Source organism: Homalodisca vitripennis, chromosome 4 (assembly GCF_021130785.1).
Source record: "Homalodisca vitripennis isolate AUS2020 chromosome 4, UT_GWSS_2.1, whole genome shotgun sequence".
In the NCBI taxonomy this organism is placed as follows: Eukaryota; Metazoa; Arthropoda; class Insecta; order Hemiptera; family Cicadellidae; genus Homalodisca; species Homalodisca vitripennis.
Genome location: NC_060210.1, coordinates 202,238,504 through 202,264,790, shown reverse-complemented (window position 1 = coordinate 202,264,790; position 26,287 = coordinate 202,238,504). Strand labels below are relative to the sequence as shown.

The window sequence follows — 26,287 nt, the reverse complement described above, 5'->3', positions numbered from 1 at the left end:
ACTCTGACTGTACTGAACGGGAGGCGAACTGGAGCTAGGCACAGCGGGACAACCGAGTTTTGTAACACATAACAAAGATATAGTTGATTGTTGACTCCAGATCGTACGAGTGAAGTCTGTGACAGTGTTAGAACTCTGACTGTACTGAACGGGAGGCGAACTGGAGCTAGGCACAGCGGGACAACCGAGTTTTCAACACATAACAAAGATGACTCCAGATCGTACGAGTGAAGTCTGTGACAGTGTTAGAACTCTGACTGTACTGAACGGGAGGCGAACTGGAGCTAGGCACAGCGGGACAACCGAGTTTTCAACACATAACAAAGATATAGTTGATTGTTGACTCCAGATCGTACGAGTGAAGTCTGTGACAGTGTTAGAACTCTGACTGTACTGAACGGGAGGCGAACTGGAGCTAGGCACAGCGGGACAACCGAGTTTTCAACACATAACAAAGATGACTCCAGATCGTACGAGTGAAGTCTGTGACAGTGTTAGAACTCTGACTGTACTGAACGGGAGGCGAACTGGAGCTAGGCACAGCGGGACAACCGAGTTTTCAACACATAACAAAGATGACTCCAGATCGTACGAGTGAAGTCTGTGACAGTGTTAGAACTCTGACTGTACTGAACGGGAGGCGAACTGGAGCTAGGCACAGCGGGACAACCGAGTTTTCAACACATAACAAAGATGACTCCAGATCGTACGAGTGAAGTCTGTGACAGTGTTAGAACTCTGACTGTACTGAACGGGAGGCGAACTGGAGCTAGGCACAGCGGGACAACCGAGTTTTCAACACATAACAAAGATATAGTTGATTGTTGACTCCAGATCGTACGAGTGAAGTCTGTGACAGTGTTAGAACTCTGACTGTACTGAACGGGAGGCGAACTGGAGCTAGGCACAGCGGGACAACCGAGTTTTCAACACATAACAAAGATATAGTTGATTGTTGACTCCAGATCGTACGAGTGAAGTCTGTGACAGTGTTAGAACTCTGACTGTACTGAACGGGAGGCGAACTGGAGCTAGGCACAGCGGGACAACCGAGTTTTCAACACATAACAAAGATATAGTTGATTGTTGACTCCAGATCGTACGAGTGAAGTCTGTGACAGTGTTAGAACTCTGACTGTACTGAACGGGAGGCGAACTGGAGCTAGGCACAGCGGGACAACCGAGTTTTCAACACATAACAAAGATATAGTTGATTGTTGACTCCAGATCGTACGAGTGAAGTCTGTGACAGTGTTAGAACTCTGACTGTACTGAACGGGAGGCGAACTGGAGCTAGGCACAGCGGGACAACCGAGTTTTCAACACATAACAAAGATGACTCCAGATCGTACGAGTGAAGTCTGTGACAGTGTTAGAACTCTGACTGTACTGACTGCTGAACTGGGGCTGGCACAGCGGGCACACCTAGGCAACAACCGAGTTTTGTAACACATAACAAAGATATAGTTGATTGTTGACTCCAGATCGTAAGTCTGTGACAGTGTTAGAACTCTGTGACTGTACTGAACGGGAACTGGAGCTAGGCACAGCGGGACAACCGAGTTTTCAACACATAACAAAGATGACTCCAGATCGTACGAGTGAAGTCTGTGACAGTGTTAGAACTCTGACTGTACTGAACGGGAGGCGAACTGGAGCTAGGCACAGCGGGACAACCGAGTTTTCAACACATAACAAAGATATAGTTGATTGTTGACTCCAGATCGTACGAGTGAAGTCTGTGACAGTGTTAGAACTCTGACTGTACTGAACGGGAGGCGAACTGGAGCTAGGCACAGCGGGACAACCGAGTTTTGTAACACATAACAAAGATATAGTTGATTGTTGACTCCAGATCGTACGAGTGAAGTCTGTGACAGTGTTAGAACTCTGACTGTACTGAACGGGAGGCGAACTGGAGCTAGGCACAGCGGGACAACCGAGTTTTCAACACATAACAAAGATATAGTTGATTGTTGACTCCAGATCGTACGAGTGAAGTCTGTGACAGTGTTAGAACTCTGACTGTACTGAACGGGAGGCGAACTGGAGCTAGGCACAGCGGGACAACCGAGTTTTCAACACATAACAAAGATATAGTTGATTGTTGACTCCAGATCGTACGAGTGAAGTCTGTGACAGTGTTAGAACTCTGACTGTACTGAACGGGAGGCGAACTGGAGCTAGGCACAGCGGGACAACCGAGTTTTCAACACATAACAAAGATATAGTTGATTGTTGACTCCAGATCGTACGAGTGAAGTCTGTGACAGTGTTAGAACTCTGACTGTACTGAACGGGAGGCGAACTGGAGCTAGGCACAGCGGGACAACCGAGTTTTCAACACATAACAAAGATATAGTTGATTGTTGACTCCAGATCGTACGAGTGAAGTCTGTGACAGTGTTAGAACTCTGACTGTACTGAACGGGAGGCGAACTGGAGCTAGGCACAGCGGGACAACCGAGTTTTCAACACATAACAAAGATATAGTTGATTGTTGACTCCAGATCGTACGAGTGAAGTCTGTGACAGTGTTTAGAACTCTGACTGTACTGAACGGGAGGCGAACTGGAGCTAGGCACAGCGGGACAACCGAGTTTTGTAACACATAACAAAGATATAGTTGATTGTTGACTCCAGATCGTACGAGTGAAGTCTGTGACAGTGTTAGAACTCTGACTGTACTGAACGGGAGGCGAACTGGAGCTAGGCACAGCGGGACAACCGAGTTTTCAACACATAACAAAGATATAGTTGATTGTTGACTCCAGATCGTACGAGTGAAGTCTGTGACAGTGTTAGAACTCTGACTGTACTGAACGGGAGGCGAACTGGAGCTAGGCACAGCGGGACAACCGAGTTTTCAACACATAACAAAGATGACTCCAGATCGTACGAGTGAAGTCTGTGACAGTGTTAGAACTCTGACTGTACTGAACGGGAGGCGAACTGGAGCTAGGCACAGCGGGACAACCGAGTTTTCAACACATAACAAAGATATAGTTGATTGTTGACTCCAGATCGTACGAGTGAAGTCTGTGACAGTGTTAGAACTCTGACTGTACTGAACGGGAGGCGAACTGGAGCTAGGCACAGCGGGACAACCGAGTTTTCAACACATAACAAAGATATAGTTGATTGTTGACTCCAGATCGTACGAGTGAAGTCTGTGACAGTGTTAGAACTCTGACTGTACTGAACGGGAGGCGAACTGGAGCTAGGCACAGCGGGACAACCGAGTTTTCAACACATAACAAAGATGTTGACTCCAGATCGTACGAGTGAAGTCTGTGACAGTGTTAGAACTCTGACTGTACTGAACGGGAGGCGAACTGGAGCTAGGCACAGCGGGACAACCGAGTTTTGTAACACATAACAAAGATATAGTTGATTGTTGACTCCAGATCGTACGAGTGAAGTCTGTGACAGTGTTAGAACTCTGACTGTACTGAACGGGAGGCGAACTGGAGCTAGGCACAGCGGGACAACCGAGTTTTCAACACATAACAAAGATATAGTTGATTGTTGACTCCAGATCGTACGAGTGAAGTCTGTGACAGTGTTAGAACTCTGACTGTACTGAACGGGAGGCGAACTGGAGCTAGGCACAGCGGGACAACCGAGTTTTCAACACATAACAAAGATATAGATTGTTGACTCCAGATCGTACGAGTGAAGTCTGTGACAGTGTTAGAACTCTGACTGTACTGAACGGGAGGCGAACTGGAGCTAGGCACAGCGGGACAACCGAGTTTTCAACACATAACAAAGATATAGTTGATTGTTGACTCCAGATCGTACGAGTGAAGTCTGTGACAGTGTTAGAACTCTGACTGTACTGAACGGGAGGCGAACTGGAGCTAGGCACAGCGGGACAACCGAGTTTTCAACACATAACAAAGATATAGTTGATTGTTGACTCCAGATCGTACGAGTGAAGTCTGTGACAGTGTTAGAACTCTGACTGTACTGAACGGGAGGCGAACTGGAGCTAGGCACAGCGGGACAACCGAGTTTTGTAACACATAACAAAGATATAGTTGATTGTTGACTCCAGATCGTACGAGTGAAGTCTGTGACAGTGTTAGAACTCTGACTGTACTGAACGGGAGGCGAACTGGAGCTAGGCACAGCGGGACAACCGAGTTTTCAACACATAACAAAGATATAGTTGATTGTTGACTCCAGATCGTACGAGTGAAGTCTGTGACAGTGTTAGAACTCTGACTGTACTGAACGGGAGGCGAACTGGAGCTAGGCACAGCGGGACAACCGAGTTTTCAACACATAACAAAGATATAGTTGATTGTTGACTCCAGATCGTACGAGTGAAGTCTGTGACAGTGTTAGAACTCTGACTGTACTGAACGGGAGGCGAACTGGAGCTAGGCACAGCGGGACAACCGAGTTTTCAAACACATAACAAAGATATAGTTGATTGTTGACTCCAGATCGTACGAGTGAAGTCTGTGACAGTGTTAGAACTCTGACTGTACTGAACGGGAGGCGAACTGGAGCTAGGCACAGCGGGACAACCGAGTTTTCAACACATAACAAAGATGGATTGTTGACTCCAGATCGTACGAGTGAAGTCTGTGACAGTGTTAGAACTCTGACTGTACTGAACGGGAGGCGAACTGGAGCTAGGCACAGCGGGACAACCGAGTTTTGTAACACATAACAAAGATATAGTTGATTGTTGACTCCAGATCGTACGAGTGAAGTCTGTGACAGTGTTAGAACTCTGACTGTACTGAACGGGAGGCGAACTGGAGCTAGGCACAGCGGGACAACCGAGTTTTCAACACATAACAAAGATATAGTTGATTGTTGACTCCAGATCGTACGAGTGAAGTCTGTGACAGTGTTAGAACTCTGACTGTACTGAACGGGAGGCGAACTGGAGCTAGGCACAGCGGGACAACCGAGTTTTGTAACACATAACAAAGATATAGTTGATTGTTGACTCCAGATCGTACGAGTGAAGTCTGTGACAGTGTTAGAACTCTGACTGTACTGAACGGGAGGCGAACTGGAGCTAGGCACAGCGGGACAACCGAGTTTTCAACACATAACAAAGATATAGTTGATTGTTGACTCCAGATCGTACGAGTGAAGTCTGTGACAGTGTTAGAACTCTGACTGTACTGAACGGGAGGCGAACTGGAGCTAGGCACAGCGGGACAACCGAGTTTTCAACACATAACAAAGATATAGTTGATTGTTGACTCCAGATCGTACGAGTGAAGTCTGTGACAGTGTTAGAACTCTGACTGTACTGAACGGGAGGCGAACTGGAGCTAGGCACAGCGGGACAACCGAGTTTTCAACACATAACAAAGCTACAGTTGATTGTTGACTCCAGATCGTACGAGTGAAGTCTGTGACAGTGTTAGAACTCTGACTGTACTGAACGGGCGGCGAACTGGAGCTAAGCTCAATAATCCCATTGAACCAACCCTTTCCACCATAGCTCTTGTGTGTAGGTAACGTTAGATTTCCGTATAGTTATCGTATGGTATTAGGAATTTATTATTTCTGAATGATCCCAGAATTACTACTTAGTAAGATTGGGTTTTAAGAAAAGTTTTTATCAGCAGAAGGCCAGTCTAGCAACAAAAAACTTTCCCCCTGTTTCTCAGATAACTGGAAGTTAGCCACTTGGTTAGGTGAATTCACTTTAGAGCTTTCAGTAATTTGTGTCAAAAAAAGTTAACTTTCATATAAATAACCCTTTCTTTTTCATAAGTCCAAGTCCGTCTGTTCGTCAAATGTTGTCTGGTCACAAGAACTGAGCTCTGTCGAACAGCATGCAACCCATTTTCTGATTTCTGTTATTTTTCGAATAAAGAAACGTATATCGATTTGTGTGTGTGTGTGTGTGTGTGTGTGTGTGTTTCTTTTGTAAGTGGAAAATTTTTAATGTTTTATTTTATTTTTTGTGTTATTTTTATTAGTGATATAATGTTTGCTGTTCTAAGGTTTCGGATGTACCTTTACTACCCGATTTGAAAATTTTTTACATAATGATTTGAACCTTGGAGTAGGTGCAGAAGAAAATATTTCACTAGCTTCCGTGCAGTAAAGTTATTTAAAAATAAAACATGTATTCTTACATTTATATTAACAGTGAGGTGATTGGAACGATTAGTTAATTTTAGGTGTAAATTTTAATGTTCGTTACTTTGTTTGTTGATTCTGTGCTCATACTAACAATAAATTCAATCCTAACCAATAAACTTAAAAATAAAAATCTCTAGAATATGTATTTTTAAGAAGTTTAAGATTTTCTATGAAGTCACTTTGCAAGATTTGACGGTATTTTTAAAAATTTGATTCCGAGAATATTGTATATGATTCGGTGAGTTCTGTAATTGATGAGCTATTTTATTACAACTTCACAACACGAGCTTACAATAACATCTACGTGTTACAAATAAATTAAAATAAAAGCGTAGTGAAAGAATAAATGAAAAGAGTCGACAAACGTCAGTAATGTAGTAATGTTCCTCATCTCGCAATGGTTGTGAGTCTAGTCTCTGTTATTGTGACGATAAATTCTCTACGAGAGTATTGTTATCACTCACTTAATCATGAACATTCTTTCCAAAAGCATTCAGAAATAGATTATGGCAACAAACCTCTGAGGGAACAATCTGTACTATTACATAACTGAGTCTGGCGGTGTGTGATTTACTGAATCACGCTAAATCTACAGGACTAATTGTACTAACATTTTACATTGGATCCTCGGTTAACATACGAGTATAGGCCTATTCCTGTTTCGAAAATCATTTCGTATTCCTGTTTCAAAAATCATTTCGTCCAACCCCCTACAGGCCATGAAAACTACTTTTTTGGCTTCATCGACAGATATTAAAATGTGTTTTTACTACTTTTGTGGTTTTTACTTTCAACGTCAAAAATAATACGAATAATAATCTATACACATTTAAACGGGTTATAGCAATTTTTGTCATTATTCATTTGTCAAGGTCAGATAAACTATTAATGTCATGTTACGTACAGAAGCTTTTATTCCCCTGGGTTTGGTTTTATTGGGCTTTTAATCAACTAAAATGTTATTACATCAGAAGTAATTGAAGGATTACCTTTAAATTTAAGGACTTCTGTTTTATTTCAACTTTCAACTGAGAATTTCTCCACAATGGTCTAAACTATCCACTTGGTACTAAAATCGTTGGAGCTATTCAATAAAATATCAATTGAAAAATTGAATAGAAATTTTGCATACTCATCTCCTATATGTACTCATAAATGTCCTCTCCGACATTAAGATATCATTTTTTTAATTACATTTAAAGCGGATAAATTTTTGTAATATCTATTGTAATATCTATCTATCAGTGACTATCACTTATCTCAGGATTGCATATAAAAGTCATTTAAGAAGAATATGCGGATGAGTGTCCGTGCAAGCACGCGGGTTACTGCTGAAGTGTATATTTGTAAGATCTCTCAGTGACTATCACTTATCTCAGGATTGCATGTAAAAGTCATTTAAGAAGAATATGCCCAGGAGTGTCCGTGCAAGCACGCGGGTTACTGCTGAAGTGTATATTTGTAAGATCTCTCAGTGACTATCCCTTATCTCAGGATTGCATGTAAAAGCCATTTAAGAAGAATATGCGGATGAGTGTCCGTGCAAGCACGCGGGTTACTGCTGAATTGTATATTTGTAAGATCTCTCAGTGACTATCACTTATCTCAGGATTGCATGTAAAAGTCATTTAAGAAGAATATGCCCAGGAGTGTCCGTGCAAGCACGCGGGTTACTGCTGAAGTGTATATTTGTAAGATCTCTCAGTGACTATCACTTATCTCAGGATTGCATGTAAAAGTCATTTAAGAAGAATATGCGGATGAGTGTCCGTGCAAGCACGCGGGTTACTGCTGAAGTGTATATTTGTAAGATCTCTCAGTGACTATCACTTATCTCAGGATTGCATGTAAAAGCCATTTAAGAAGAATATGCGGATGAGTGTCCGTGCAAGCACGCGGGTTACTGCTGAAGTGTATATTTGTAAGATCTCTCAGTGACTATCACTTATCTCAGGATTGCATGTAAAAGCCATTTAAGAAGAATATGCGGATGAGTGTCCGTGCAAGCACGCGGGTTACTGCTGAAGTGTATATTTGTAAGATCTCTCAGTGACTATCACTTATCTCAGGATTGCATGTAAAAGTCATTTAAGAAGAATATGCGGATGAGTGTCCGTGCAAGCACGCGGGTTACTGCTGAAGTGTATATTTGTAAGATCTCTCAGTGACTATCACTTATCTCAGGATTGCATGTAAAAGCCATTTAAGAAGAATATGCGGATGAGTGTCCGTGCAAGCACGCGGGTTACTGCTGAAGTGTATATTTGTAAGATCTCTCAGTGACTATCACTTATCTCAGGATTGCATGTAAAAGCCATTTAAGAAGAATATGCCCAGGAGTGTCCGTGCAAGCACGCGGGTTACTGCTGAAGTGTATATTTGTAAGATCTCTCAGTGACTATCACTTATCTCAGGATTGCATGTAAAAGTCATTTAAGAAGAATATGCGGATGAGTGTCCGTGCAAGCACGCGGGTTACTGCTGAAGTGCATATTTGTAAGATCTCTCAGTGACTATCACTTATCTCAGGATTGCATGGAAAAGTCATTTAATAAGAATATGCGGATGAGTGTCCGTGCAAGCACGCGGGTTACTGCTGAAGTGTATATTTGTAAGATCTCTCAGTGACTATCACTTATCTCAGGATTGCATGTAAAAGTCATTTAAGAAGAATATGCCCAGGAGTGTCCGTGCAAGCACGCGGGTTACTGCTGAAGTGTATATTTGTAAGATCTCTCAGTGACTATCACTTATCTCAGGATTGCATGTAAAAGCCATTTAAGAAGAATATGCGGATGAGTGTCCGTGCAAGCACGCGGGTTACTGCTGAAGTGTATATTTGTAAGATCTCTCAGTGACTATCACTTATCTCAGGATTGCATGTAAAAGTCATTTAAGAAGAATATGCCCAGGAGTGTCCGTGCAAGCACGCGGGTTACTGCTGAAGTGTATATTTGTAAGATCTCTCAGTGACTATCACTTATCTCAGGATTGCATGTAAAAGCCATTTAAGAAGAATATGCGGATGAGTGTCCGTGCAAGCACGCGGGTTACTGCTGAAGTGTATATTTGTAAGATCTCTCAGTGACTATCACTTATCTCAGGATTGCATGGAAAAGCCATTTAAGAAGAATATGCGGATGAGTGTCCGTGCAAGCACGCGGGTTACTGCTGAAGTGTATATTTGTAAGATCTCTCAGTGACTATCACTTATCTCAGGATTGCATGTAAAAGCCATTTAAGAAGAATATGCGGATGAGTGTCCGTGCAAGCACGCGGGTTACTGCTGAAGTGTATATTTGTAAGATCTCTCAGTGACTATCACTTATCTCAGGATTGCATGTAAAAGCCATTTAATAAGAATATGCGGATGAGTGTCCGTGCAAGCACGCGGGTTACTGCTGAAGTGTATATTTGTAAGATCTCTCAGTGACTATCACTTATCTCAGGATTGCATGTAAAAGTCATTTAAGAAGAATATGCCCATGAGTGTCCGTGCAAGCACGCGGGTTACTGCTGAAGTGTATATTTGTAAGATCTCTCAGTGACTATCACTTATCTCAGGATTGCATGGAAAAGCCATTTAAGAAGAATATGCGGATGAGTGTCCGTGCAAGCACGCGGGTTACTGCTGAAGTGTATATTTGTAAGATCTCTCAGTGACTATCACTTATCTCAGGATTGCATGTAAAAGTCATTTAAGAAGAATATGCCCAGGAGTGTCCGTGCAAGCACGCGGGTTACTGCTGAAGTGTATATTTGTAAGATCTCTCAGTGACTATCACTTATCTCAGGATTGCATGTAAAAGCCATTTAAGAAGAATATGCGGATGAGTGTCCGTGCAAGCACGCGGGTTACTGCTGAAGTGTATATTTGTAAGATCTCTCAGTGACTATCACTTATCTCAGGATTGCATGTAAAAGCCATTTAAGAAGAATATGCGGATGAGTGTCCGTGCAAGCACGCGGGTTACTGCTGAAGTGTATATTTGTAAGATCTCTCAGTGACTATCACTTATCTCAGGATTGCATGTAAAAGCATTTAAGAAGAATATGCGGATGAGTGTCCGTGCAAGCACGCGGGTTACTGCTGAAGTGTATATTTGTAAGATCTCTCAGTGACTATCACTTATCTCAGGATTGCATGTAAAAGCCATTTAAGAAGAATATGCGGATGAGTGTCCGTGCAAGCACGCGGGTTACTGCTGAAGTGTATATTTGTAAGATCTCTCAGTGACTATCACTTATCTCAGGATTGCATGTAAAAGCCATTTAATAAGAATATGCGGATGAGTGTCCGTGCAAGCACGCGGGTTACTGCTGAAGTGTATATTTGTAAGATCTCTCAGTGACTATCACTTATCTCAGGATCTCTCAGTGACTATCACTTATCTCAGGATTGCATGTAAAAGCCATTTAAGAAGAATATGCGGATGAGTGTCCGTGCAAGCACGCGGGTTACTGCTGAAGTGCATATTTGTAAGATCTCTCAGTGACTATCACTTATCTCAGGATTGCATGGAAAAGTCATTTAATAAGAATATGCGGATGAGTGTCCGTGCAAGCACGCGGGTTACTGCTGAAGTGTATATTTTTTAAGATCTCTCAGTGACTATCACTTATCTCAGGATTGCATGTAAAAGTCATTTAAGAAGAATATGCCCAGGAAGTGTCCGTGCAAGCACGCGGGTTACTGCTGAAGTGTATATTTGTAAGATCTCTCAGTGACTATCACTTATCTCAGGATTGCATGTAAAAGTCATTTAAGAAGAATATGCCCATGAGTGTCCGTGCAAGCACGCGGGTTACTGCTGAAGTGTATATTTGTAAGATCTCTCAGTGACTATCACTTATCTCAGGATTGCATGTAAAAGCATTTAAGAAGAATATGCGGATGAGTGTCCGTGCAAGCACGCGGGTTACTGCTGAAGTGTATATTTGTAAGATCTCTCAGTGACTATCACTTATCTCAGGATTGCATGGAAAAAGCCATTTAAGAAGAATATGCGGATGAGTGTCCGTGCAAGCACGCGGGTTACTGCTGAAGTGTATATTTGTAAGATCTCTCAGTGACTATCACTTATCTCAGGATTGCATGTAAAAGCCATTTAAGAAGAATATGCGGATGAGTGTCCGTGCAAGCACGCGGGTTACTGCTGAAGTGTATATTTGTAAGATCTCTCAGTGACTATCACTTATCTCAGGATTGCATGTAAAAGCCATTTAATAAGAATATGCGGATGAGTGTCCGTGCAAGCACGCGGGTTACTGCTGAAGTGTATATTTGTAAGATCTCTCAGTGACTATCACTTATCTCAGGATTGCATGTAAAAGCCATTTAAGAAGAATATGCGGATGAGTGTCCGTGCAAGCACGCGGGTTACTGCTGAAGTGCATATTTGTAAGATCTCTCAGTGACTATCACTTATCTCAGGATTGCATGTAAAAGCCATTTAATAAGAATATGCGGATGAGTGTCCGTGCAAGCACGCGGGTTACTGCTGAAGTGTATATTTTTAAGATCTCTCAGTGACTATCACTTATCTCAGGATTGCATGTAAAAGCCATTTAAGAAGAATATGCGGATGAGTGTCCGTGCAAGCACGCGGGTTACTGCTGAAGTGTATATTTGTAAGATCTCTCAGTGACTATCACTTATCTCAGGATTGCATGTAAAAGCCATTTAAGAAGAATATGCGGATGAGTGTCCGTGCAAGCACGCGGGTTACTGCTGAAGTGTATATTTGTAAGATCTCTCAGTGACTATCACTTATCTCAGGATTGCATGTAAAAGTCATTTAAGAAGAATATGCGGATGAGTGTCCGTGCAAGCACGCGGGTTACTGCTGAAGTGTATATTTGTAAGATCTCTCAGTGACTATCACTTATCTCAGGATTGCATGGAAAAGTCATTTAAGAAGAATATGCGGATGAGTGTCCGTGCAAGCACGCGGGTTACTGCTGAAGTGTATATTTGTAAGATCTCTCAGTGACTATCACTTATCTCAGGATTGCATGTAAAAGCCATTTAAGAAGAATATGCGGATGAGTGTCCGTGCAAGCACGCGGGTTACTGCTGAAGTGTATATTTGTAAGATCTCTCAGTGACTATCACTTATCTCAGGATTGCATGGAAAAGCCATTTAAGAAGAATATGCGGATGAGTGTCCGTGCAAGCACGCGGGTTACTGCTGAAGTGTATATTTGTAAGATCTCTCAGTGACTATCACTTATCTCAGGATTGCATGTAAAAGCCATTTAAGAAGAATATGCGGATGAGTGTCCGTGCAAGCACGCGGGTTACTGCTGAAGTGCATATTTGTAAGATCTCTCAGTGACTATCACTTATCTCAGGATTGCATGGAAAAGTCATTTAATAAGAATATGCGGATGAGTGTCCGTGCAAGCACGCGGGTTACTGCTGAAGTGTATATTTGTAAGATCTCTCAGTGACTATCACTTATCTCAGGATTGCATGTAAAAGTCATTTAAGAAGAATATGCCCAGGAGTGTCCGTGCAAGCACGCGGGTTACTGCTGAAGTGTATATTTGTAAGATCTCTCAGTGACTATCACTTATCTCAGGATTGCATGGAAAAGCCATTTAAGAAGAATATGCGGATGAGTGTCCGTGCAAGCACGCGGGTTACTGCTGAAGTGTATATTTGTAAGATCTCTCAGTGACTATCACTTATCTCAGGATTGCATGGAAAAGTCATTTAAGAAGAATATGCGGATGAGTGTCCGTGCAAGCACGCGGGTTACTGCTGAAGTGTATATTTGTAAGATCTCTCAGTGACTATCACTTATCTCAGGATTGCATGGAAAAGCCATTTAAGAAGAATATGCGGATGAGTGTCCGTGCAAGCACGCGGGTTACTGCTGAAGTGTATATTTGTAAGATCTCTCAGTGACTATCACTTATCTCAGGATTGCATGGAAAAGCCATTTAAGAAGAATATGCGGATGAGTGTCCATGCAAGCACGCGGGTTACTGCTGAAGTGTATGTGTAAACCTGAACAATAATTTAATCCTATTAAATCACAAAAACAAAACATTCTTTTTATCAAATTTGAATAAATATTAAATATTAAACCGGTCTAGCATAATTAAGAAATAAAATACAATTAGAATGTTTTTGTAGCAGTATAACAGGCAATTTTTGTCTGTTCTTGTAATTAGAAACAATATGTCTATATATTTGTAATGTGTGTTTGTCAATTAAATAATTGTTGAAGATATTGTTTACTGGTGTGTATAAGAAATATAATAAAGATGTTTTCCATTACTTTTCGTGTTTGTAAGACCGACTGTGGGTGCTGCCAGGGTTCCTCGTCCACCGTACAATGATAGTAGTGAAGCTAGTCCATAGTGAAATCGTTTTCCTTACCTTATAACAGAGAGCTGACATAACTAAGCTTGAAAACAACCCGGTGCTTGCACAACAACAAGCTTTGTTTCCAGGATATGATTGTGACTGATTTTTTACAGTACTCTTAGAAAATTTTAGAGTAAGAATCCACTGACCAAATTAAGCTTTGAAACAAATCCAGCCCTTGCACAAAAACACGGATTGATTCCAGGATATGGTTGTACCTAATGCTTTACATGGTGAAAGCACTAAAGCATTGACGGGTGGTGAGAGCACTAAAGCATTGACGGGTGGTGAAAGAACAATGTGGAACGCTTCTCTGAAGCTACACGAGGCAATGAAGTGGAAGCGGTCGCCCATCAGTCAGCTGAGAGAGTACACCTCATTACCTTTGTTTGTCTTTGACATCGACTGTGATAGGCTTCTCACGTCTCACACTAGATCTCCTCTGGCGAGCCTCCGTACGTTACATTGTGATACCCAATAGTATATTCGATAGTGATGGTATATTCTTGTGATAGATTGTTTGTCAACTGGAAGCTATCACTACAAAATCTGACAAAAATATGTTGCTTAAAATGATCAAATATCACTGGACTGGTGTCGTGAGCAGCACTTAACGGCATATCGTACTGTGCGGCTGGCAGAGAGCAGAGAGCAGAGTGTAGAGTGACATATTGTCTGGCCAGAGAGAGGAAAGTTGATATCACAAACAGTAACTATAATATATAATATTTTGGGCTTCAAGAGTGCCAAGCTTGTTTATTGATTATGATCTGCTACATCCATGTAGCGATGGCCATCTCTGGTATTTGCTACTCAAATTAGGTGGTTCTGAATTCTTTTAAGATGATTATACATTTTCACTGGATACAAATTGTTCTAATGTATAAGTCACATTACAACTCACAATCATTCATTCATTGATTAGAAAAAGATTATAGGTTTTCGTCCCTGAGCACTCCTTAAAATATCCTAATGCTCGTAGAGGCTTCTAGACGACTTATTCTTAAATGATATTCACTTCTCCACTCACCAGTGCGCTGTAGTAACGGTCTGCATGCGGCCGTGTATGTGGTGTGAGCTTTTGTTCTTGGATGATATTCACTTCTCCGCTCACCAGTGCGCTGTAAGTAACGACCTGCATGGGGCCGCGTATGTGGTGTGAGCTTTTGTTCTTGGATGATATTCACTTCTCCGCTCACCAGTGCGCTGTAGTAAGGGCCTGCATGCGGCCGTGTATGTGGTGTGAGCTTTTGTTCTTGGATGATATTCACTTCTCCACTCACCAGTGCGCTGTAGTAACGGCCTGCATGCGGCCGTGTATGTGGTGTGAGCTTTTCTTCTTGGATGATATTCACTTCTCCGCTCACCAGTGCGCTGTAGTAACGGTCTGCATGCGGCCGTGTATGTGGTGTGAGCTTTTGTTCTTGGATGATATTCACTTCTCAAATCACCAGTGCGCTGTAGTAACGGCCTGCATGCGGCCGTGTATGTGGTGTGAGCTTTTGTCCTTGGATGATATTCACTTCTCCGCTCACCAGTGCGCTGTAGTAACGGTCTGCATGCAGCCGTGTATGTGGTGTGAGCTTTTGTTCTTGGATGATATTCACTTCTCCACTCACCAGTGCGCTGTAGTAACGGCTTGCATGCGGCCGTGTATGTGGTGTGAGCTTTTGTTCTTGGATGATATTCACTTCTCCAGTCACCAGTGCGCTGTAGTAACGGTCTGCATGCAGCCGTGTATGTGTTGTGAGCTTTTGTTCTTGGATGATATTCACTTCTCCACTCACCAGTGCGCTGTAGTAACGGCCTGCATGCAGCCGTGTATGTGGTGTGAGCTTTTGTTCTTGGATGATATTCACTTCTCCACTCACCAGTGCGCTGTAGTAACGGTCTGCATGCAGCCGTGTATGTGGTGTGAGCTTTTGTTCTTGGATGATATTCACTTCTCCACTCACCAGTGCGCTGTAGTAACGGTCTGCATGCGGCCGTGTATGTGGTGTGAGCTTTTGTTCTTGGATGATATTCACTTCTCCACTCACCAGTGCGCTGTAGTAACGGCCTGCATGCGGCCGTGTATGTGGTGTGAGCTTTTGTTCTTGGATGATATTCACTTCTCCAGTCACCAGTGCGCTGTAGTAACGGTCTGCATGCGGACGTGTATGTGGTGTGAGCTTTTGTTCTTGGATGATATTCACTTCTCCAGTCACCAGTGCGCTGTAGTAACAGTCTGCATGCGGACGTGTATGTGGTGTGAGCTTTTGTTCTTGGATGATATTCACTTCTCCAGTCACCAGTGCGCTGTAGTAACGGTCTGCATGCAGCCGTGTATGTGGTGTGAGCTTTTGTTCTTGGATGATATTCACTTCTCAAATCACCAGTGCGCTGTAGTAACGGCCTGCATGCGGCCGTGTATGTGGTGTGAGCTTTTGTCCTTGGATGATATTCACTTCTCTGCTCACCAGTGCGCTGTAGTAACGGTCTGCATGCAGCCGTGTATGTTTCAAATCAAATCAAATCAAATCATTTCTTTATTGCTTTTAGACAATATATAACATTGTATAGCAGTCGTCATATATTCAAACAGCAAATACTCTACACACTCACTCACAGTCAGACTTACATTTCACTCATTCACACTAATTCACACTATCTTTGGATCCAGATTTTAAATCTTGGTAATTTAAGATATTTTTAGATATCCCAGCGACTCATCATAAACTCCTCTAGCGAATAAAATGCTTTTGACACCAACAGGCATTTGAGACGAGTTTTGAATTGGATTTGATTAGTTGCATTTTTTACACTTTCAGGGAGCTTGTTGATTAAGCCGACGCCAACCTGATGCGGTAAATGCTGAGATACCGCCAGTCTATGACTATGGACTCTAAAGTTGTCCCTGGCTCTAGTTTCATACTGATGAAAGTCCCTGCCCCGGACTAAAGTGCACTTCGATTGACAGTACAGGATCACATGAAACATATAGAGACAGGGCAATGTCAGCAAACCTAGCTCCCTAAAAGATTCCCTACACGACTCTCTGTAATTCAACTTTGCAATAATTCTAATTGCCTTTTTTTGAAGCCTGAAAACGCGTTCCATCTTGTGTTTGGCACAGCCCCCCCCCACAGTCTCAAGCCATACGCAAAGTGCGGATATATGAGACCGAAATATGCCGTCATTAAGACTTCAGGGGAACAATATTTAGCTAGGCTTCGCAAGGCAAATATGCCAGAAGTAATTCTAGCACATATATTGTTTACGTGGTCGTCCCAGGTCAGACCTTGATCAATGTACATCCCCAGGAATTTCGTGGATCCAGTTTCCTCTAAAAGGACATCGTCCACAAATACAGCAGGTTGCCTTGCAAATTCCCTTGGTCTTAGGCAGAAATTGATGACATTTGATTTTGATTGGTTCGTTTTCAAATTCATGTCAGTAAAATACTGAATGCATGAAGCCAGTTCCACAAACGATGTGATTTCCAAATCTTGTGTAGTTTTTCCTTTGAAGCAAAGAGTCGTGTCGTCTGCATACTGAATCAGATCACCATGCTGGATCACTGAGTTAAGTCTACAGACGTAAACCAAAAAAAGAATAGGCCCAAGAATAGAACCCTGAGGGACACCGTGGGCTATTTTAATTTTACTAGAGATGACATTCGAAATCTGCACGCATTGATCTCGATTCTTAAGATAAGAAGCAAGCCACGCGTTTGGCAGATCCCGAACGCCACATTTTTGTAACTGGTGCAACAGTGTTTCATGATGCACACAGTCAAATGGTTTGGATAGGTCAAGAAATATGCTGAGCACTTGTTCTCGCCTTTCCAAGCCATCAACAACATTGTTCAAAAGACAGTTTACAGCGTCAATTGTTGATCTTTTTTTCCTGGAAGCCAAATTGTTCAGGATTTAGAATTTCATTGCTTTCTAGAAAGCTTTCAAGTCTTTCACAGAAAACCTTTTCAAAAATTTTGCTGAAAACTGGAAGAATTGAAATTGGACGATAATTGCTGGTTTTGCAAGGATCGTCTTTTTTAAAAATCGGTATAACTTTAGCTGTTTTCAGTAGACATGGAAAAGTTGCAGATTCAAATGAAAAATTTATCAATTTTGTGAGTGGCCTCAAAATGTACCTAAAGCAACGTTTGAGTAACCAAACTGACATCCCGTTAGCGTCACAAGATTTCTTTGAATTCAACCCCTGTACGCCACGAGCTAACTCCTCCACACACACAGGGGCCAGAGCCATGGATGCAATCGGTTCCCTAACACCAATTTCATGATATCGAGGTTCTGAAATTGACGAATCAGTTGCGGCCACAGAAGAAAAATAATTATTAAACTCGTTGGCAACCTGCAACTGATCATCAATTACGCGTTCATTAATTTTGATTGATATAGACTCAAGGTTTCGGTCCAAGTTTGATTTTTGTGCCGATTCATTGATTATTTTCCATGCAGTTTTAGAAAAGTTTTCACAATTTCTCAGGGCTCTATTGACGTCATGAGCTTTAGCAGCTTGAATGACTTTTCTATAGATCCTTCGATATGATCTGTAAAATGCTTTAAAAATTTTCGTTTTGTGTTTGGACAAATATTGAGTGAAAAAATTTGAGTTTATCTCTGGAAATGAGAATCCCTTTAGTTAACCAGGAGTTATTTTTGGGTTTGAATTTGTTATTGGTTTTTTTAAAAGGACACGAAACGTCTAAATAATAAATGAAACGGTCATTGAAAGCTTGATACATGTCATTGACATTCTCAAAGCTGTTCAAAAAGCTCCAGGTTTCGTTTTTTAATAAATTGTTCAAATTGGAAATGTTTTGGAAATTGAAAGCTCTTTTAATTTTAGAAGATGATTTTTGAGTTTCTATTTTACATCCATGTATCACAACCTCCTGCGCAAAGTGATCGGAGACAGCCGTATTCAAAACAGAGACCGTGACGTTAGGAATGTTTGTAATGACGTTGTCGATGGCAGTACTCGTCATAGCAGTCACTCGTGTTGGGGAGTTCACGGACCAATTTAGATTAAATGAGCCTAAAACATCCCGCAGCCGCTGGGTCAGGGGGTCGGTGGGATCCAAAACGTTGATATTTAGATCGCCAATTATAGTAAATTTCGATGAGTTTAAGAAAAGACAATTTATAAGATTTTCGAGGTTTGTAAAAAAAGATTCAGCACATCCATTGGGTGATCTATACAACCCTACGATTGATATTTTTCCAAGAGTGTTAGATATGATCTTAACACCACTGGCCTCAAAGTTTAGATCGGTAATGTGATTAATTTTGAAATTTTCAAACTTCAATGGTGCTTTCACGAAAATTGCCACACCGCCCCCTTTAAAGTGCGTTCGACAAAAATTTGATGCCAATTCATAATTTTGAATTTTGAAAAAATTTATTGTTTCAGTTCTGAAACCGTATTCCGAGACAACAAATACATCAGGTTTGAGTTCGTAACACATGAGCATTAGCTCATCTATTTTATTGGTTGCACATTGGGCGTTTTGATGTACCAATATAAACTTTTCAGTTTGTTTTGAATTAGAAAACTTTTGAAATTTTGGAAAATTTTGAGTTGGGTATTTTTCTAAATTTTGTACTGGATCCAAAGTTTCTCCTAACCTTTCTTTAAACAAGTGTCGACAATTAAGTTTTTTTGGTTAGGAGAGCGTCCATTTTCATTTTCCCTTTCAGTGAAGGTTCCTGCTACGGCGTCAGCGTAGGTGTCAAAATTTCCGGGACGAACTATTGGATGATGTGGAGTGTTGTCCGTGCATGGAGTGTCTAGAGAGGGCACTTGAATGGGAGAAAGAGAGCTAGTTGATTGGAAGGGGGTGAGCTTTTGTTCTTGGATGATATTCACTTCTCCACTCACCAGTGCGCTGTAGTAACGGCCTGCATGCGGCCGTGTATGTGGTGTGAGCTTTTGTTCTTGGATGATATTCACTTCTCCAGTCACCAGTGCGCTGTAGTAACGGTCTGCATGCAGCCGTGTATGTGGTGTGAGCTTTTGTTCTTGGATGATATTCACTTCTCCACTCAACAGTGCGCTGTAGTAACGGCCTGCATGCGGCCGTGTATGTGGTGTGAGCTTTTGTTCTTGGATGATATTCACTTCTCCAGTCACCAGTGCGCTGTAGTAACGGCCTGCATGCGGCCGTGTATGTGGTGTGAGCTTTTGTTCTTGGATGATATTCACTTCTCCGTTCACCAGTGCGCTGTAGTAACGGTCTGCATGCGGCCGTGTATGTGGTGTGAGCTTTTGTTCTTGGATGATATTCACTTCTCCACTCACCAGTGCGCTGTAGTAACGGTCTGCATGCGGCCGTGTATGTGGTGTGAGCTTTTGTTCTTGGATGATATTCACTTCTCCGCTCACCAGTGCGCTGTAGTAACGGTCTGCATGCAGCCGTGTATGTGGTGTGAGCTTTTGTTCTTGGATGATATTCACTTCTCCACTCACCAGTGCGCTGTAGTAACGGCCTGCATGCGGCCGTGTATGTGGTGTGAGCTTTTGTTCTTGGATGATATTCACTTTTCTCGCCACACCACAGTGCGCTGTAGTAACGGCCTGCATGCGGCCGTGTATGTGGTGTGAGCTTTTGTTCTTGGATGATATTCACTTCTCCACGCACCACACCCACAGTGCGCTGTAGTAACGGCCTGCATGCGGCCGTGTATGTGGTGTGAGCTTTTGTTCTTGGATGATATTCACTTCTCCACTCACCACACCCACAGTGCGCTGTAGTAACGGCCTGCATGCGGCCGTGTATGTGGTGTGAGCTTTTGTTCTTGGATGATATTCACTTCTCCACGCACCACACCCACAGTGCGCTGTAATAACGGTCTGTATGCGGCCGTGTATGTGGTGTGAGCTTTTGTTCTTGAATGATATTCACTTCTCCACTCACCACACCCACAGTGCGCTGTAATAACGGTCTACATGCGGCCGTGTATGTGGTGTGAGCTTTTGTTCTTGGATGATATTCACTTCTCCACTCACCACACCCACAGTGCGCTTTAGTAACGGTCTGCATGCGGCCGTGTATGTGGTGTGAGCTTTTGTTCTTGAATGATATTCACTTCTCCACTCACCACACCCACAGTGCGCTGTAGTAACGGCCTACATGCGGTGGTGTATGTGGTGTGAGCTTTTGTTCTTGGATGATATTCACTTTTCCGCTCGCCACACCACAGTGTGCTGTAGTAACGGTCTGCATGCGGCCGTGTATGTGGTGTGAGCTTTTGTTCTTGGATGATATTCACTTCTCCACGCACCACACCCACAGTGCGCTGTAATAACGGTCTGTATGCGGCCGTGTATGTGGTGTGAGCTTTTGTTCTTGGATGATATTCACTTCTCCACTCACCACACCCACAGTGCGCTGTAATAACGGTCTGCATGCGGCCGTGTATGTGGTGTGAGCTTTTGTTCTTGGATGATATTCACTTCTCCACTCACCACACCCACAGTGCGCTTTAGTTACGGTCTGCATGCGGCCGTGTATGTGGTGTGAGCTTTTGTTCTTGAATGATATTCACTTCTCCACTCACCACACCCACAGTGCGCTGTAGTAACGGCCTACATGCGGTGGTGTATGTGGTGTGAGCTTTTGTTCTTGGATGATATTCACTTCTCCGCTCACCAGTACGCTGTAGTAACGGTCTGCATGCGGCCGTGTATGTGGTGTGAGCTTTTGTTCTTGGATGGTATTCACTTCTCCGCTCACCAGACCCACAGGGCGCTGTAGTAACGGCCTGCATGCGGTGGTGTATGTGGTGTGAGCTTGTGTTCTTGGATGATATTCACTTTTCCGCTCACCAGACCCACAGCGCGCTTTAATAACGGTCTGCATGCGGCCGTGTATGTGGTGTGAGCTTTTGTTCTTGGATGATATTCACTTTTACGCTCGCCACACCACAGTGTGCTGTAGTAACGGCCTGCATGCGGTGGTGTATGTGGTTGTGAGCTTTTGTTCTTGGATGATATTCACTTTTCCGCTCGCCACACCACAGTGCGCTGTAGTAACGGCCTGCATGCGGTGGTGTATGTGGTGTGAGCTTTTGTTCTTGGATGATATTCACTTTTTCCGCTCACCAGACCCACAGCGCGCTTTAATAACGGTCTGCATGCGGCCGTGTATGTGGTGTGAGCTTTTGTTCTTGGATGATATTCACTTTTCCACTCACCAGACCTACAGTGCGCTGTAGTAACGGCCTGCATGCGGCCGTGGATGTCAAATCAAATAGTTTAATTGTAGTTGACAATGTACATTGCACAGCAAACGTCAATTTTCATAGTAATTTTTTTCTTTTATCCCACTTCAAGTCTGCATTTAAACTTACAACATTCAAACATTCACACCCCATTCATTCCCATGCCAATTACGTCCACTGCCGGCGCTGGAGTCAGTTTCCTCATCGCGTGGTCTCCCAGTTGAATGCCAGAAACTCATCAACACTGTAGAAAGTGTTTGACGCCAGGCAGAGTTTGATTTGAGTTTTTTACACCTTGGGCGTTGAGGCATTTTAAATTTTGTTCGACAATCCGTTTATAAAATGAACACCTGCCTGCGAAGGCAAATGTTCATAAATCACCGTTCTGTGCATTCCCGAACGGTATTTATCTCTGCCTCCTGTCTCATATTCATGTATGTCTTGTCCTCTGGTTAAGACACAGGTAGACAAACAATATAAGGTTGTTTCTAAGATGTAGAGACATATGGCAAAGTCAACAGTTGCACATTTTTAAATTCTGTCCTGCACGAGGATAATTTGGCACAAACATGATCAATGTGATTTTCCATGTCAACCCTCGATCAAGGTGTAGTCCAAGGAACTTTAAAGAGTAGACTTTCCCCAATAATGTATCTGCAACCATAACAGCAGGACCACTTTCAATATCTATAGAGCGCATTGAAAAGTTTAGGGAATTTGATTTTGATGAGTTTATTTGAAGACTGATGCTATTGAAATGTTGGACAAAATTGTTACGGTCAACAAAGGTCTGTATTTCTAATTGTTTTTTGTACTTCCTCTAAAACAGAAAATCGTGTCATCGCGTACTGCACAAGCTTCCTATGCATTAGTGATGATTCAATGTCATTAACATATATCAGGAAAAGAATTGGACTGAGTCCCTTGATCCCTGGGAACTCCATAGCTCAGTGAAGTATGTTTTGAAATTTGATTCCAAATTTGGACGACCTGTGTTCTATGGTTTAGGAAACCATAAAAAGTGGCACGCCTCGAATGCCGTGGGATTTGTGGTCAACACAGTCAAATGCTTTAGAAAGGTCAATAAATACACTTAATGTGTGATTATGGACCTTCAACTCCCTCTACAACCATATCGACAATATTCACTATAGCGTCAATTGCCGACTTTCTCTTTCTGAAACCAAATTGGTCGTCTGAGAGATGTTTGTGCTTGTTCAAAAAATTTAGCATTCTTGACAAAAAGAGTTTGTCGAATATTTTGCTCAATACAGGCAAAATAGAGACAGGCCGATAGTTATTTACTGAATGGGGGTTATCTTTCTTATGAATTTGCTGCACTTTTTCCACTTTTAGGAGAGAGGGGAAGAGTCCTGTTTGAAACGATAGATTAACTAATTTTGTTTGGCTTGACAAATGCTTTGAGCATTTTTTTTATGAGCCGCATTGACATAAAATTAATTTCATTAGACTTTTTGTTTGGAAGTTGTTGAATTATTTGATTAATCTATTCCTCAAACACATGAGCCAGTGCCAATGAGTTTGCTGGGCTCTGTCTACGCCTGGGGTTTCCTTGTGGAAGTGATGAACGAGGATCTCGCCCACCAGCAACAGATGCAAAAAATCTATTAAACTCGCTAGCGACCTTTGAGGCATCACTCACAAGTCTATTCCCTTTTTGGACTTTTATTTGATTATTTTCGCGACTTTTGTTGTTTATAATGTCCCAGAGAGTTTTGGGAAAAAATAATTATTCAGAAACAGCATATGTTTTCGCAGCAATGATTACTTTTCTATAAGTTCTTTTGTAAACTCGAAAAAATGCTTTAAATTGTTCTCTGTTTAAGTTTGTCCCTTGAAACAAGGATACCTTTAGTAATCCAAGTATTTTGTGAATTTGTACCAATTTCAACTGATTTAGTAGGACAACAGATATTGAAATGAAAATTTAAATATTCAACAACATTGTGAAATTAAAAAAAAATTAAGTATTTTACATTGAAAGAAGTGTGGTCAGATTAACATAAGATTTTTTAAAACATATTCTTTAAAGTTTATTTTTAATTTGGGCTTATCTTGAAAAAAAATATTAATACTACATTCCTTCAAAAAGTTATTATAAATTTTAACACCTATACAAAAAAATTGGTGTCTGGAGATTTCTTTCGTAAAAGGAAGTATTAATATTATTTGACTCGATGATCTAGGATCTAAGGTTTAGTATACTTCGCTTAGTGCTGTAATTAAAGATATGTTCTTGAATATAAGTTAAAATACGTGACACATACAATTGTTTAATGTTCGGCATACGTTGTTCTATAAACAAATGTTCAAATTCCCTCATATTGTTAATGTTTCTAACTGCAAGTCTCTGGATAACTAATTGGTTTTAGGATACTCTTACATGTTCCTCCGTAGAGTAAAATTCCAAACCGTAAGGTGCCTTCAACCCAGGTCGTATGTAACTGCTTAAAATGTTCATTTTTATATAATCTCTTAAAAAAAAACAAAATGTAAGTACTTATTCGTAATTTTATTTGCTAAATAACTTATATAGTGATCCCATTTTAAGCTCCTGTCAATAACTAATCCCAAATACTTTACATAATCTACTATTTCTATTCCATTGCAAGAACACTTATATAGACGTTGATTAGTGTGTTTCATCGACATACCACATTCACATTTTTTATGAAACCGTGAGATAAAATCATATTTACGTAATATAGTCCAGAACCATATTTCTTTAAAGTCAAATTCCAATTTTGTTACATTGCCTATAATAACTTACAGTATAAAAATTGACTTTCTATAAGTATTTGTTTTCCAGAGAAAGGAGAGAAAGAAACTATCTCAAATGTTCCAAACCATTTTATGTTTTATGTAAACGACTTTTAGTTTACTACCTGTAACTCAACAGTCGTCGAGAGAAAAGCAATACAACATCAGACAGAGGCTTACCGTCTTTATGGACAGTGATAGCAGTTTTATGGTCTTCTGCTGTTTAATGTGGTTTGTCTGTCCCCGTACATCTGGTACAAAGCTATGCAAGTGCTACATGTGACTAACCTGTCATCGAGAGAGAAACAATACAACATCAGACGGCGGCTTACCGCTTTTATGGACAGTGATAGCAGTTTTATGGTCGTCTGATGTTTAATGTGGTTTGTCTGTCCCCGTACATCTGGTACAAAGCTATGCAAGTGCTACATGTGACTGACCTGTCATCGAGAGAGAAACAATACAACATCAGACGGCGGCTTACCGCCTTTATGGACAGTGATAGCAGTTTTATGGTCGTCTGCTGTTTAATGTGGTTTGTCTGTCCCCGTACATCTGGTACAAAGCTATGCAAGTGCTACATGTGACTGACCTGTCATCGAGAGAGAAACAATACAACATCAGACGGCGGCTTACCGTCTTTATGGACAGTGATAGCAGTTTTATGGTCGTCTGCTGTTTAATGTGGTTTGTCTGTCCCCGTACACCTGGTACAAAGCTATGCAAGTGCTACATGTGACTGACCTGTCATCGAGAGAGAAACAATACAACATCACACGGCGGCTTACCGTCTTTATGGACAGTGATAGCAGTTTTATGGTCGTCTGCTGTTTAATGTGGTTTGTCTGTCCCCGTACATCTGGTACAAAGCTATGCAAGTGCTACATGTGACTGACCTGTCATCGATAGAGAAACAATACAACATCAGACGGCGGCTTACCGCCTTTATGGACAGTGATAGCAGTTTTATGGTCGTCTGCTGTTTAATGTGGTTTGTCTGTCCCCGTACACCTGGTACAAAGCTATGCAAGTGCTACATGTGACTGACCTGTCATCGAGAGAGAAACAATACAACAACAGATGGCGGCTTACCGCCTTTATGGACAGTGATAGCAGTTTTATGGTCGTCTGCTGTTTAATGTGGTTTGTATGTCCCCGTACATCTGGTACAAAGCTATGCAAGTGCTACATGTGACTGACCTGTCATCGAGAGAGAAACAATACAACATCAGACGGCGGCTTACCGTCTTTATGGACAGTGATAGCAGTTTTATGGTCGTCTGCTGTTTAATGTGGTTTGTCTGTCCCCGTACACCTGGTACAAAGCTATGCAAGTGCTACATGTGACTGACCTGTCATCGAGAGAGAAACAATACAACAACAGATGGCGGCTTACCGCCTTTATGGACAGTGATAGCAGTTTTATGGTCGTCTGCTGTTTAATGTGGTTTGTCTGTCCCCGTACATCTGGTACAAAGCTATGCAAGTGCTACATGTGACTGACCTGTCATCGAGAGAGAAACAATACAACATCACACGGCGGCTTACCGTCTTTATGGACAGTGATAGCAGTTTTATGGTCGTCTGCTGTTTAATGTGGTTTGTATGTCCCCGTACATCTGGTACAAAGCTATGCAAGTGCTACATGTGACTGACCTGTCATCGAGAGAGAAACAATACAACATCAGACGGCGACTTACCGTCTTTATGGACAGTGATAGCAGTTTTATGGTCGTCTGCTGTTTAATGTGGTTTGTCTGTCCCCGTACATCTG

The 26,287-nt window shown here is 41.9% G+C and overlaps 1 protein-coding gene across 1 annotated transcript; it reads right to left on the bottom strand.

The window, feature by feature from the left end:
• Positions 1–14,946: 14,946 nt before the first annotated feature.
• On the bottom strand, positions 14,947–20,092 carry LOC124361374 (zinc finger protein 571-like). The gene is made up of 2 exons (XM_046815421.1): positions 19,138–20,092; positions 14,947–15,866 (listed from the first exon to the last, which is right to left on the bottom strand). The coding sequence occupies exons 1-2, from the start codon at positions 20,090–20,092 to the stop codon at positions 14,947–14,949; spliced, it is 1,875 nt and encodes a 624-aa protein (XP_046671377.1).
• Positions 20,093–26,287: the final 6,195 nt, after the last annotated feature.

Excerpts from the sequence above, each read along its gene's own strand:
- LOC124361374 (XM_046815421.1), bottom strand. The coding sequence starts at position 20,092 with ATGCAGGCCGTTACTACAGCGCACTGTGGTGTGGCGAGAAAAGTGAAT. Across the intron at positions 15,867-19,137 it reads CGACACTTGTTTAAAGAAAG|TGAATATCATCCAAGAACAA; the intron begins GTTAGGAGAAAC and ends TGATTTGAGAAG.